Source organism: Microcebus murinus, chromosome X, assembly GCF_040939455.1.
Source record: "Microcebus murinus isolate Inina chromosome X, M.murinus_Inina_mat1.0, whole genome shotgun sequence".
Taxonomy (NCBI): Eukaryota; Metazoa; Chordata; class Mammalia; order Primates; family Cheirogaleidae; genus Microcebus; species Microcebus murinus.
This window is the reverse complement of record NC_134136.1, coordinates 124,354,332-124,369,080: the sequence shown is the minus strand read 5'-3', so window position 1 is coordinate 124,369,080 and position 14,749 is coordinate 124,354,332. Positions and strand designations below refer to the sequence as shown.

Sequence of the window (14,749 nt, the reverse complement as noted above, 5' to 3'; positions counted from 1 at the left end):
TAGAATCATTTTTATTAGTGATTCCAGATGCAAATGGAGTCGAGCAGATCCTGGGAAAATGAACGTAATTGCCTGAAAATTGGACTGTATATTTCACCACTATTTTCCATTTACATTTCAGAGTCCATTTTCCCATGAAGAAGGGATTATTTCATCGAAAAAGAAGTTTTGTGTGATGCCCCTTGGCTGATGGCAACAGAGCGTCAGTAAGAGACAGAGATGCTTAAGTTTCAATAGGACAAAAGTTAGGGGACATCCGAGGTCTTCTCTATCAGGTACTCTATCAGATGAGGGGAAGACTAGGAGAACTGAAAAGGAGAGGGACGGCTGAAGGTGGTTAAATTTTGACTGTGGGGTGTCATTTCTTGGCCAAGGGGCAGGATGATCAGACAGGTGAGGGAGTACCTAGTGGCCTTGCTGGAGTCCCAAGCCAGGACACTTTTAAAAATCAAAATGTAAACTATGAAGGGAATTCCATGTGCACATTTTCCCAAACCCCAAGCGGTGCTTACAGATGAGAAAGACAGAGAAGGGTGGAGTGTGTGGACTGTGGGGAGTCTTGGGATTTAATACCGGATGAGTTGGGGTGGTTTTCCAGTTGTTAGGTGTGTATGAATCAAAGTGCAAATGGCTGAAACAAGTAGGTGAGGAGTTTACGGATGAGGAAGCTGAGGAAGAGAGGTTAGGTAAGATATAAATAGGGGTTTCAGAAAAGCTTTAAGTTACAGGCCGTGTCCGGATGCTAGGCAAAGGGGAGAACCTGTTGAAGAAATAAAACTGCAAGATGTGACTCAGCAAAGGTGAGGTCCTATTTTGTCATGAATCCCTTGGTCATTTTGACGGGGGGGGGGGGGGGGGGGTCGTCCCCATGATTAAGCCAGAAGTGTTTCATCATGGGGGATGATGATGACGAAGCCCTTGATCTTGCGGCGTGTGAAAGGATTGCGTGTGTGCTTCGTGCGAGGCAGTGGGCAGGCTGAGGAGAAACGTCTGGCCCCGCCACAGCCCGGTTTGGCTGAAAGGCACACGTGGAGACTCTTGGCCAGAGTCCCAGTGCGGCGAATTTCACTCAGGGAAGGAGGTTTCCAGCTGGAGAGGTGCGGGGCGCTTGCGCAGTGGGCCTGAGGCATCGCGCGCTGCGGGAACCCGGAGACCCCCGTCCCCTCCCCTCGCCCTTCACTGTGAGCGCGCACGTGAACGGGACCGCGAACGCGCACGTGGATGCGCCTCACCTCGCTCAACCCCTGCCCGGCGACCGAGGGAGGGAGAGAGACACGCTCGCGACACTGGGGTGGGCCGGGTGGAGAGTCCCAGGCTCGCGGCGGCAGCGTCTCCTCTCAGGCTGCGGGCTCGCGACCCTCCGTGCGGAACCGGCGACCGCCCCAAGGGCTGGCTGACTGACGCGCCTCGCTGCCCCCGCCCCCGCCTCCGCCCCCGCCTCCGCCTCTGCCTCCGCCTCATCTTAGCCTGAGCTGCCGGGCTCGCAGGCTGAGGCTCCGCTCTCTCCCTGCCCTTCGCTTTGGCCCTTTCTCTTCCCAGCACCTCGGCTGTTCGGCAGCGGCGGCGGTGGGAGTCAGCGGCGGGAGGAGGCGTCCCTGAGGATGAAGTGCAAGCCGAACCAGACGCGGACCTACGACCCGGAGGGGTTCAAGAAGCGGGCGGCGTGCCTGTGCTTCCGGAGCGAGCGCGAGGACGAGGTGCTGTTAGTGAGTAGCAGCCGGTACCCAGACCGCTGGATCGTGCCGGGCGGGGGCATGGAGCCCGAGGAGGAACCGAGCGGTGCGGCGGTCCGAGAGGTGTACGAAGAGGCGGGAGTCAAGGGGAAGTTAGGCCGGCTCCTGGGCGTATTCGAGCAGAACCAAGATCGCAAGCACAGAACGTACGTGTATGTACTGACTGTCACTGAGCTGCTGGAGGATTGGGAAGATTCGGTTAGCATTGGGAGGAAGCGAGAGTGGTTCAAAATCGAAGATGCCATCAAGGTTCTCCAGTGCCACAAGCCCGTGCATGCCGAATATCTGGAAAAACTAAAGCTGGGCGGTTCCCCAACCAATGGAAACTCCGTGGCCCCGACCCTGCCAGATAGCGATCCCTAGTATGTACCGCTCGCGCACAGACTTCTGATTGTCCGCTTCCCTTAAAACCAGCCCTGCCTATAGCACCTCTCTTGCCATGTGCGGTCTCACGGGGAGCAGGGAGGCTTCTTTTGTTTCCTTGGCAGACCTCTGAATCACGCTTGCAAACTGTCTCAGTTGCCAGGCACTGTTTTCAGACAATTTGCACGTTTTTCAGATGTTTTCAAAATTGCTTCTTCGGTACACTGTAAAATGTTTCGGTAAGCCGGAGCTGTTTGCGATTGCTTTTTAAAGGTGCCTTAACTGCTAACCCTGCTTTTTTGGGGGGAGCGGGGGAGAAAGGGAGGCGTGTGCGTGAGCCCTGTGGTTTTTTTTTTTCTTTTTTCTTTTTTACAATTCACACATATTTGTGCGTGAGTGTGCGTGCGCATTTTTGAAACCAGTCTCGTGGGTTTATTTTCTAGCGGAGGCCTTTAAAGTCCTTCCAGCTCGGTTGTGTGAGCATCTCTTATTATTTTTATCCTTTAAGTTGTTTTCTCATTTAAAGCGTTCGCCCTTGTCAGGGAGCCCGTCTGTCCTGGGAGTTGGTTTAAAAGCTCAGTTTTGAATTAAAAAAAAAAAAAAAAACAAGCTTAGGAAATCATTTGCATCTTGTGCTCTTTCTGCACTTGACAGTAATGTTAGCTTCAGAAATGTAACCTGATAGGCCCTTTTCAGAAATGTCTTTGTCTATTTGTTTGTACATCATTTGGTTTTCAAAAAATGTTCACAACTAGTAAGTTTTCACTGCTGACTTGAAATGGTCATTTTTCATAAAGTTTAGCAAGGTTACTGCCTGATAGAGGAGATATTTCTGGGGCATTGCCAGCCAAACATATCTTGATATACATGTCTTATCACGGAAACTGTATTCATGGGATGTGATTTAGCATGCTGGACTTCCAACTCCCATGGCCCCTTATTGGACGCCCTAGAAGAACCATGGTTCTCTCAATTTAAATTCGTTTTTGACAGAAAGTTATAATATGTCCCATATTTTTATTTAGTGTCATTCCTGTTAAACTTCCCTGACTCCCAGTCACCACAGGCAACTGTAAGAGATTTCCAGATTCCAGACCACAGGACTGGAGTCTTTTGTGGTGATTGTATCCCAATTGAGTGAGTTATCTGTCTTGACATTCAGCTGTTACAAATGTCTCAAAGTGTTAGGACACCTGAACAGTCTCTGTTAAAGATTGAGGGTAATCGCTTAGCCTCACATGACAACCTTTTTGTGGGTGCCAAATTAAAATCTCTTACAGTTGCCTTGATGCTTGCTTGAAATCAGGAATTCCATCTAATAATATAACTAAGTCTCTCTTCTGAACTTTCTCTGTTCCCCCAGCCATGTCTAAAATTAGGTAGAAGGGAAGCCTACTTTGTGAAGAAGGTATTGGGGGTTGGAAGACCATTCTATATATAACACTTAAGCATTTTTACAACATTCTATGAATAATGAGTACAAAGTGGAAAGTAATGATTACTTAAAGCAATTTTTTACTACTCAGTGACCTTTTTGAACACAATTACTGCTAAAAGTTTAATGGAGTCACTCTTTTAAAATTATTTTATGTTTGACTCATGTACAGTATACATACAGAACAATACATAACTCTTAAATGTATAGCTTAATGAATGTTTACTTAGTGAACACACATAGGTAACCATCATCTAGATCAAAGAATTAACATTACTTGTAATCCATAAGCCTACTGCATTCCTTCTCCTAATCATTACTCTGTTCTCCTGTGTTTTATACTATAGAATAGTTCTGGTTTTGAACTATATAGATTTTTTTTTCCTGCCCCGTTGTGAGCTTTGTGTATTTTACTGTTCAAAGCATTCAAGTATCTTTTCTCCATTTTGGTTGCATTGTAATTTCACATATTATTAATATTTTACATGCTGCTAAAAAGTGGGTGCCATTGCACTTTCTAAAGAATTTTTCACTGTTTTGAAAACAAATCTCATTACACATTTAAGTACAGATAAAGTAGAAGTTTTAGTACACAAAATATTTTCTGTACTAATGCTGTCAAAGGAAAGAGTGAGAAAATTAGTGGGTTTTTAAAACCAGTGACAGGCCGGGCACGGTGGCTCACGCCTGTAATCCTAGCTCTCTGGGAGGCTGAGGCAGGCGGATTGCGAGGTCAGGAGTTCGAAACCAGCCTGAGCAAGAGCGAGACCCCGTCTCTACTATAAATAGAAAGAAATTAATTGGCCAACTAATATATATAGAAAAAGTTAGCCGGGCATGGTGGCGCATGCCTGTAGTCCCAGCTACTCAGGAGGCTGAGGCAGGAAGATTGCTTGAGCCCAGGAGTTTGACGTTGCTGTGACCTAGGCTGACGCCACGGCATTCACTCTAGCCTGGGCAACAAAGCGAAACTCTCTCAAAAAAAAAAAAATTATAAAAAAAAAACAAAACCAATGACAGTTTAGTCTGAATTGTGTAGTCTGATCAAATGTTGAGGTTTTTAAAATTTTTATCTAATAAAGTGACATATTGAGTATATTTGAAGCACATTTAAAAATTATAAGCAAGTTGACTTTTACTATTCAAACATTTTGCCTCAAATAGACCCCAAGATTCCTCCCCCATAAGCTAGTTATTCTAGATGCTAGTTATTCTAGCTACTTATTCTTAGATTCTATATGAATATTGACACAGCAGATATACTGTCTTCAATTTAATGGACATTTTAGTAGATAAAATCCCTTCTATATGAAATGCTGTCAGAAATACTTTGGAGGCTTAACTTGTACTTGCTATTATTAGAGATAATAATACATCATCTTATTGGATTCTATGTGAGAAAGTAAAAAATGTACAATAGTCATATTTACCCTCTTTTAAGAATTATTAGACTATAAATATGTTGTGGGTCCCCCCGTTATCCTTTTTTTATTTTGCCAGAAACATTTAAAATAAGTAGTGCTGTTTTTTCAGGATTGACTGTCAGTTTCATTTAAGTAGTTTTTTTTTTAAATTTTTTTTTATTATCTTCTTTTTTTTTTTATTTCAGCATATTATGGGGGTACAGATTTTAAAGTTTCAATAAATGCCCATTTCCCCCCCTCCCCCCAAAAGTCTCAGTCTCCATTGTGACCATCCCCTAGATGGTGCACATCTCACTCATTATGTATGTATATACCCGCCCCCCCTCCCCCTCCCACTTGCCCAATACCCTATTACTGTAGTACCTATGTGTCCACTTAGGTGCTACTCAGTTAATACCACTTTGCTGGAGAATATATGTGGTGCTTGTTTTTCCATTCTTGGGATACTTCACTTAGTAGTATGGGTTCCAGCTCTAACCAGGAAAATATAAGATGTGCTATATCACCATTGTTTCTTAGAGCTGAATAGTACTCCATGGTATACATATACCACATTTTATTAATCCATTCTTGGATTGATGGGCACTTGGGCTGTTTCCACAGCCTTGCGATTATTAATTGTGCTGCTATAAACATTCGAGTGCAGGTGTCTTTTTTGTAGAGTGTCATTGGACCTTTTGGGTAGATGCCCAGCAATGGGATTGCTGGATCAAATGGTACATTCACTTGTATCGCTTTAAGGGATCTCCATGTTGCTTTCCACAGAGGTTGAACTAGTTTGCAGTCCCACCAGCAGTGTAGGAGTGTTCCTCTCTCTCCGCAACCACGCCAGCATTTATTGTTTGGAGATTTTTTGATAAAGGCCATTCTCACTGGAGTTAAGTGATATCTCATTGTGGTTTTGATTTGCATTTCCCTGATGATTAGAGATGTTGAGCATTTCTTCATATGTTTGTTGGCCATTCTTCTGTCTTCTTTAGAAAAATTTCTGTTCAAGTCCTTTGCCCACTTTTTAATGGGGTTATTTGATTTTTTCTTCCTGATTTTCGTGAGTTCTAAGTATATTCTAGTTATCAGTCCCTTATCGGATGCATAGGATGCAAAAATTTTCTCCCATTCTGTAGGTTGTCTGTTTACTTTCATGACTATTTCTTTGGCTGTGCAGAAGCTTTGTAGTTTGATCATGTCCCATTTATTTATTTTTGTTGCTGCTGTGATTGCCTTTGGGGACTTCTTCATAAACTCTTTGCCCAGGCCGATGTCTAGGAGAGTGTTTCCAACTTTTTCTTCTAGAATTCTAATAGTTTCATACCTTAGGTTTAAGTCTGTTATCCAGCGTGAGTTGGTTTTTGTGAGAGGTGAAAGGTGTGGGTCCTGTTTTAGCCTTCTACAGGTGGCTATCCAGTTTTCCCAGCACCATTTATTGAAGAGGGATTCTTTTCCCCAGCGTATGTTTTTGTCTACTTTGTCAAAGATTACATGGCTATATGAGGATGGTTTTATATCAGGATTCTCACATCTGTTCCACTGGTCAATATTCCTATTTTTGTGCAAATACCATATTGATTTAATTACTACAGCTTTGAAGGATAGTTTGATATCTGGCATATTAATGCCTCCCATTTTGTTTTTGTTGCCTAGAATTGCTCTTGATATTCGGGGTCTTCTTTGGTTCCATACGAAGTGTAAAATTATTTTTTCTATATCTGTGAAGAATGCTGATGGGATTTTAATAGGTATTGCATTGAATGTGTAGATCAGTTTGGGTAGTATAGACATTTTGATGATATTGAGTCTGCCGATCCACGAGCATGGTATGGATTTCCATCTGTTTACATCCTCTGCTATTTCCTTACTCAGTGTTTCATAGTTCTCCCTGTAGAGGTCTTTTACCTCTTTGGTTAAATATATTCCTAGGTACTTTAATTACTTTGTTGGTATTGTGAAGGGAATTGAGTCTTTGATTTGGTTCTCAATTAGATTGTTGTTGGCGTATATGAATGCCTCTGATTTCTGTGTATTGATTTTGTATCCTGAGACTTTACTAAATTCATTGATCAGTTCCAGGAGTTTCTTGGTTGAATCCTTGGGGTTTTCTAGATACAATATCATATCATCAGCCAACAGTGAAAGTTTGATCTCTTCTGCCCCTATTTGGATACCTTTGATTCCATTTTCCAGTCTGATTGCTGTAGCCAAGACTTCCAGTACTATGTTGAACAGAAGTGGAGATAGTGGGCAGCCTTGTCTGGTTCCAGTTCTAAGTGTGAATGATTTCAATTTTTCTCCATTCAGTATGATGTTGGCTATGGGTCTGTCATATATGGCTTGTATCATTTTTAGGTATGTCCCTTCTATACCTATTTTCTTAAGTGTTCGTATCATGAAAGGGTGTTGAATTTTGTCAAAAGCTTTTTCTGCATCTATTGAAAGAATCATGTGGTCTTTGTTTTTGCTTCTGTTTATGTGGTGAATTGCATTTTTAGATTTACGTATGTTAAACCATCCCTGCATCCCTGGGATGAAGCCCACTTGGTCGTGGTGGATTATTTTTTTGATAAGTGTCTGGATTCGGTTAACTAAGATTTTGTTGAAAATTTTTGCATCTATATTCATTAGGGATATTGGTCTGTAGTTTTCTTTTTTTGTTGCATCCTTTCCTGGTTTTGGTATCAGAGTAATATTCGCTTCATAAAAGGTGTCGGGGAGGTTTCCATTTTTCTCGATGGTGTGGAATAGTTTGTGCAAGATACGTACTAGTTCTTCTTTGTAAGTGTGGTAAAATTCAGGTGTGAAGCCATCTGGACCGGGACTTTTCTTTTTAGGGAGATTTTTAATTGCTGTTTCTATTTCAGCTGTTGAGATTGGTCTGTTCAGGGAATCTATTTCTTCCTGGTTGAGCCTAGGGAGGCTGTGTGTTTCTAGAAATTTGTCCATTTCCTCCACATTTTCCAGTTTGTGTGCATAAAGATTTTTGTAATATTCATAAATTGTATCTTGTATCTCTTTGGGATCAGTTGTGATATCTCCTTTGTTATTCCTGATGGAGCTTATTAGGGATTTCTCTTTTTTGCTTTTCGTTAGCTTAGCCAATGGTGTGTCAATTTTGTTTATTTTTTCAAAGAACCAACTTTTTGTTTTATTAGTCTCCTGGATAGCTTCCCTGTTTTCAATTTCATTTAGTTCTGATTTGATCTTGTTGATTTCACTTCTTCTGCTGGGTTTGGGTTTGTCTGTTCTTCTTTTTCCAGCTCTTTGAGTCGTTTCATTAGATTGTCTATTTGTGATCTTCTTGTTTTTTGGTTATAGTCATTTATGGAGATAAACTTTCCTCTCAGAACTGCTTTAGCTGTGTCCCAGAGGAGTTGATAACTTGTCTCTCCATTGTCGTTTTCTTCATAGATCTTTTTTATTTCTGTCTTGATTTCTTCATTTACGAAGTAATCATTTAGTAGGAGGTTGTTTAATTTCCACGTTTTTTTTGTAAAAATGTGAGTTTCTGTTAGGGTTGATTTCTAGTTTTAGTCCACTGTGATCTGAGAAGGTACATGGTATGATTTCTATTTTTTTAAATTTCTTGAGATTTTCTTTGTGTCCTAAGATATGGTCAGTCTTAGAGAATGTCCCGTGAGCTGATGAGAAGAACGTATATTCAGTGGATTTTGGGTAGAATGTTCTGTAGATGTCTGTCAGACCCAATTGTTCTAGAGTTTTGTTTAAGTCCATTATTTCTTTATTAATTTTCTGTTTGGAGGATCTGTCTCGTGCCATCAGTGGGGTGTTGAAATCTCCGGTGGTTATGGAGTTGCTATTAATCCATTTGCTCAGCTCCAGTAAGGTTTGCTTTATGAATCTGGGTGCACCTAAGTTGGGTGCATATATATTTAAAATTGTTATCTCTTCTTGTTGAACTGTGCCCTTCACCATTATATAATGACCCTCTTTGTCTTTCACTACTTTTTTTGGTTTGAAAACTAAATCGTCTGAAATTAGAACTGCCACACCAGCCTTCTTTTGGCTTCCATTTGCTTGGAATATTGATCTCCACCCTTTTATTTTTAGACTATATGCATCCTTGCAGGTTAGATGTGTTTCCTGAAGACAGCATGTACTTGGCCTGTATTTTCTTATCCATTCAGCCAGCCTATGTCTCTTGAGTGGAGAGTATAAGCCATTCACATTTATTGAGAGAACTGATAGGGAAGGTAGATTACTGATCATTTTGTTGGGTTGGATGTTGTTGCTATGATTTCTGTCTTGAGCCATTGTAATATCTGGCCTTTAATATCTTTGGGTTTTGGTTGTTTTTATATTCGTGGGTTATTATTATGATGTTCCATGCGTAACACTGTTTTAAGTACTTCTTGTATGGCTGGTCTTTTCTTGGTGAATTCTCTGAGCCTTTGCTTGTCTGAGAATGTTTTTATTTCTCCTTTACATAAGAAGCTTAGTTTTGCAGGGAATAATATTCTAGGCTGGGCATTGTTTTGTTTCAAAAGAGTGAGAATGGGGCCCCAGTCTCTCCTTGCTTGTACAGTCTCATTAGAGAAGTCTGATGTTATTCGAATTGGCTTTCCCTTGTATGTTACTTGCTTCTTTTGTCTTACAGCTCTTAGAAGGGCCTCTTTAATTGAATCTTTGGTCAGTCTGATGACTGCATGTCGTGACGTCTTCCTGTTTACATTGAATCTCCCAGGGGTCCTCTGAGCTTCTTGAACTTGTTTATCAAGATTTTGAGCAAGGCCTGGGAAATTTTCCTCTATTATATCTTCAAACAGCTTGTCCAACCCTTGAGTGTTGTCTTCTTCACCTTCTGGTAACCCTATGACCCTCACATTAGGTTTTTTCACATAATCCCACAGCTCTTGTAGGCTTTGCTCTTTTCTCTTGTTTCTCTGCTCTATTTCTGTGACTGATTTATTTAATTGGTGGATGTTATCTTCAAGATCTGAGATTCTTTCTTCTGTTTGATCTACCCTTTTCTTGAGACTTTCCACTGTATTTTTTAGTTCCTTGAATTGATTCTTCATTTCCAGGAGTTTGGTTACACTTTTCTTCATTGTGTCTATTTCTTTTTCCATATCCTGGAGACTTTTTGTGGTTTCTTTGTGTTGGTTATTGAGTTGTTGTTGCAGCTGGGTGAGTGTTCTTATGATCCACATACGAAATTCCTCTTCTGTCATATTGGTTGCCTGATTTTGGTTGGTGTCTGTTTTTAGGGGGCTGGTGCTCCTCTTGGGGGTGTGTTTTCCGTTTGGTTCTTCATATTTCCTGATTTCTTTCGCTGATTTCTTCCCATGTCAATCAGTTGTTGTTTCTTTCCTTTAGGTTTTTGTTTGAGTATTCACACACCTTGTTTAGTTTCTGAGGCATTAGGTGGTGTCTGTGTGTGAGATTGGACCACTCCCTGTATATTGAGTCAGTGGGTGCCGTGGAAAGGCTGTGCAAGATGCCGTCCCTGTCAGTAGGTGGCGTTTGCTTGGAGGAACAGGCTATGCTGTTGATTTTGTGTCATGTTATCAGCTCTTGTTCTGTGCGGAGCTTGGTTGGGTAAGCCTGCCCTCAGGCTGTTAGCAGGGGTCAAGGTTCTGTTCTCTGCTTCCCGGAAAATCTGTCAGGGCGGGGCTGCAATGGTCCTGCTCAGCCACAAAGTCTGGGTGTGGGGGTGGGGCTGTCTTAGATCCGCATCCATTTCACAGTCTGCAGCGAGCCTCCCTTCTTTCCACCCTCCCATCCTCCGCAGCTACTCCTGGGCCTCTGCCAGCAGGTCAGACCACAAGCCACCAGGCCTCCCCGTACTGTGATGGTGGCGGGGAGTTTCCCTACGCATGAACACCACCTGGGCTGGGCGCACGGCCGCCTTTTGGGAGTAGGGTTGCCCTCTAGGATGCTGATCCGCCCCTGGAGGCACACACACCTCAGTAGGCTGTTCACATATAACCCTTCTGTGCCCCGGGCAGTGCTAGCCCTCGGTGCAGGGGATCTGGTCTGCAGGTCCGACTTCTGGGTCCCAGAGTTCAAACTGTATCCCTACCAGGGAGAGGATTTCCAGTCCCAATTCACCCACAGGGAGCCCAAGCTGGGTCTATGTCTCTCAGCCTCTGAGTCGGCACCGTTCTCCTGGGACACCGTGCCAGCAGCACCTGGGAGAGCTGGCGTGTAGGGAGCTCGCAGTCTGAGTTCCCCTGAGTCAGCTGTAGGGTCCCAAAAGGGAAGGTCCCATTTCCTGGAGGTGCCTCTGGCTGGTGGCTGTATTGTCTCTCTGAGCCGCCGCGGGTATGGTCTGCAGAGGGGAGGAGGAGGCAATATGGCACCTGCTGTGGGGCTCGGGTCTGTGCACATGGAGGTGCCCGGAGGAAGTTGGGAACCTGGTGCCACGTGTGCTACAGGCTCACTGCTGGCTGGCGGCAGCCGTCTCTGGGCTGGTGTCCGCAAGTCTCTCCACCTGCTGGGGAGCCCACCAGCAGTCCCAAATGCAGTGGAGTGGAAACAGCAAATCCACCTACCCTTCCCGGTGGTCTCCGGGCTGCTCCGGTGGTCTCAGCCTCCAGTTCTCCTCCGCAGCCTCCTCCTGTGGAGTCTCCCGGGGTCTCAGGTACCCCTCCTTCCGGCTCTCGACCACTGTATGCTCGTCTTCTTGCTTCTTTTTTCTAATTTCTGCTAGAATCTGTCTTTTCTACAATGACACTCTGTCTGGCAGTGTTTCTCGTCCGCCATCTTGCTCCACCCCCCATGTATAGGTTTTTAATTTCTTTGCATATTTCCTTTGAGAAGGTTAGTATGAGAATAACAATTTGTTTACATTTAGAATATACATATGTTTGATTCATCAGAGGTTTTACCTCCAGGGTTCTCTTGTGGTGGAATCCACCAGACACTACCAGAAAGTGTTTTATCAGTATTTTCTTGATAATTCTTTTCTTGATAAGCTAGCTGATGTACTGTATTTAGTGTACTTTAAATGTTTTTGGGCAAACGGCGCTATGAGAAGTGGAAGTCCCTATGATGACCGTACTAAAACATGACATTTTTACAAGATAGAGCTTGATATGATAGAAACTACATTGGGAGCTTGAAGTTAGACAGACCTAATTCCAGTTCTTACTCTAACTTCAGCCATGGTATTTGTCTGATGCTCAGTTTTTAAAAATCTGTAGTTGGAGATATAGATACTTCATAAGCATCTCCTATGAGAAGTCTTTCCTGACCACCTGGATTAAGAACCCTCTCCTATATCATGGTTTTCATACTTTATTGTACCTATGGCCACTAGACCACAAACTCTTTGGTGGGTGGGAACCAGCCTGAATTATTTCCATGAGCCTAGAGTCTAACAGGGGTCCTGAAACTTTTTAAACGGGGCCATTTCACTGTCCCTCAGACCGTTGGAGGGCCGTTGGAGAGTGCGGTGCACATTTCACACATGCGCACTGTGGGCCCGGGACGAGTTGGCTGCTAAGCAGGACAGGCAGCAGTGGCAAAAACACCCTGCGGGCCTGATAAATGTCCTCGGCGGGCCGTGTGTGGCCTTCAGCTGTAGTTTGAGGACCCCTGGTCTAGAACGTGGAATTTAGGATTTTTTTAAATGACTTAAATTCTCACTTCCCTTTTGCAAAATTACTGGTATCACTGCTTTCCTGACTTTTTTGTGTCATGATATATGTTGGCCTGTAATTCCCTCAGCTGTTCATCCAGACTCACACTGCACCTGTATTAGATGATTCTGTGACTTGCTTGATGTGAAGTAATTGATGCATATAATAAGCCCTCAGTAAATTTGTCAGAGGATTTGTTACTATAAGCCTGCTAATTTTATGTTGATTTGTTTCTCTAGATGAACAGCAAAGATGTTTGGGATTGCTCGAAAAGAATCATTGGTGTGAACCTAGTGATCAATGGAATTGTCAAGTACAGGTGAGCACTTCTGTGTTCCCAAGAAGACAGCTCATCTGGTTTTCCTCCTGTGTTGTGGGACATTCCTTCCCTGTCTATTCCACTGGCTCCTCTTGCTCTGGTTGTTGTACTGTTGTACGTGAACAGACTCTTAATTCAGCACCTATAGCCTTTTGTTGTGCTTTTTTGATGTGTCTGCCTTCATTGGACTATACTATCTTTGAAAGCAAAGACTGTTTTTCCTTACTTTTTGCATATCCTGCGTTTTAGACACTACTTGAAATATGGTTGGCATCACTGAAGGTTTTTTGATTGAGTTAATATTTTGTAATCACTGTGTGGCAAAACATTCCTCTTCTAATCTGGTGCTAGTAGAGTATATGCTGTCTTGGCACCATGTGTATCAGATGTTTCAGAAACATTTCAAGGCAGTTGTAAGATGTTTCAGGACAAGAATTATTACTCATATTTCTATGTCATACTACACAGTGGCTAGCACAGTTTTAAGATTATGCCATCACTTAGGGCAATGTTTTGTAGAATCAGTCCTTCATATAACAACTTTAGTGTTTTTGTACTGTTGATAATTTGCTTAAAATTTTAGTCAAAAAATACTGCTTGCTATAAAGTTGATTGTAAAAATAAATACAACAAACTTAAAATTGTGAGTTTTTATAAAAATAAATTTTGAAATGATATATAAATAATAGATTGCTTTGGCAATGCCCTAACCACTTCTTACATGTCATCTTAACATCTCTTTGAGGAAAACACTGCTTTTCTCATTTTAAATTCAATATCCTGTATTATTTGATGCCAGAGCCAACAAAGACTGCACTATTGGCAGTTTCCAAAGTTAATTATTTCATTTAGTTTGCCTGCGTTTCTTTTGCTTCTGTTATGGATTCAGTTGGCTACAGTTTTTATCCCTTTTCCAGAACACTCATTAGTGCCTCGTCCCACCTGGTTTCTGCATGTGAGAATGCAGAGAACTGAGAGAGAGCTAAATTTTTGTCACTTAGGAAGCATTTGGGAAAGAGGCCGCTGTAAGAGGAGAACACAAAATGAAGGATTTAAAAAGAGAGGACTTGGGTCAGCCTCCTCCATGAGAACAACTTCTTAAAGTTCTTTTTAAAGTCCTTAGAAAGGACGAAGATGTTTAGAGGAAATTTTATGGAGTTTTGCCATGGGGTGTATGATGTTAGCAGTCTTCCCCAGCTCCTAACAAAGTGCCCCAATTGGCTTTAATATGGTAGTTTGTTTTATTTTTCTTTTGCATTATAAAGCAATTATATCAGAAACAGCTTGGACTCCATTCTCATGTTAAACCCTTCTTCATGGTATCAGTGAAATCTATTGATTGTGCTCCTAAATCTTACATAATTTGAAATAAAAATACATCTTTCCAATTTATTGTATTTTAGGAGTGATATGGTACTTTGGTTATGTTTTTTGAAAAATTCTTATCTTTTAGAGAAACGTACTAAAAAATTTACAGGTGAGATGATATGCTACTAGTATTTGCTTCAAAATAACCTGAGGTGGGGTATGTGAATACATAGATAAAACAAGAGTGACTATTAATTGATCATTGTTGAAGCTGCGTGATGGATATTTGAGAATTCATTATACTCTTCACTGTACTTTTGTATATGTTTGAAATTTTCCATAATAAAAATTGAAAAAAGTGTTCTTCAGAGTTTACTTGTAGGCTCCATTTTTGTCTAGATTTAAGTATAGAAAGCTGGTCAGAAGAAAAATTCACAACTTAGAAAGGCTCATTCCTCCTCTCCAAAAACCTAGCTTTTGTTCCTGAGCCAAATTTATTGGCAGACTGCTTTTCTCTTAGTGTGAATTTCTTCTTGGAAACCCCCCAGTTCCACATGCAAAAAGACTTCATA

At 42.1% G+C, this 14,749-nt stretch overlaps 1 protein-coding gene across 2 annotated transcripts; it reads left to right on the top strand.

The window, feature by feature from the left end:
- Window positions 1-1,465: 1,465 nt before the first annotated feature.
- NUDT11 (nudix hydrolase 11) lies at window positions 1,466-14,445 on the top strand. Of its 2 annotated transcripts, XM_075999447.1 has the most exons (2): window positions 1,466-2,095; window positions 12,790-14,445. In XM_075999447.1, coding segments are annotated over exons 1-2 (495 nt in total). In that variant the 5' UTR covers window positions 1,466-1,601; the 3' UTR covers window positions 12,791-14,445. The 2 variants fall into 2 exon arrangements, with proteins under 2 accessions (XP_075855562.1, XP_075855561.1); XM_075999446.1 differs by lacking the exon at window positions 12,790-14,445 and having other exon boundaries at window positions 1,466-3,539.
- Window positions 14,446-14,749: the final 304 nt, after the last annotated feature.

Coding starts and splice junctions, on each gene's coding strand:
- NUDT11 (XM_075999447.1), top strand. CDS start 1,602: ATGAAGTGCAAGCCGAACCAGACGCGGACCTACGACCCGGAGGGGTTC.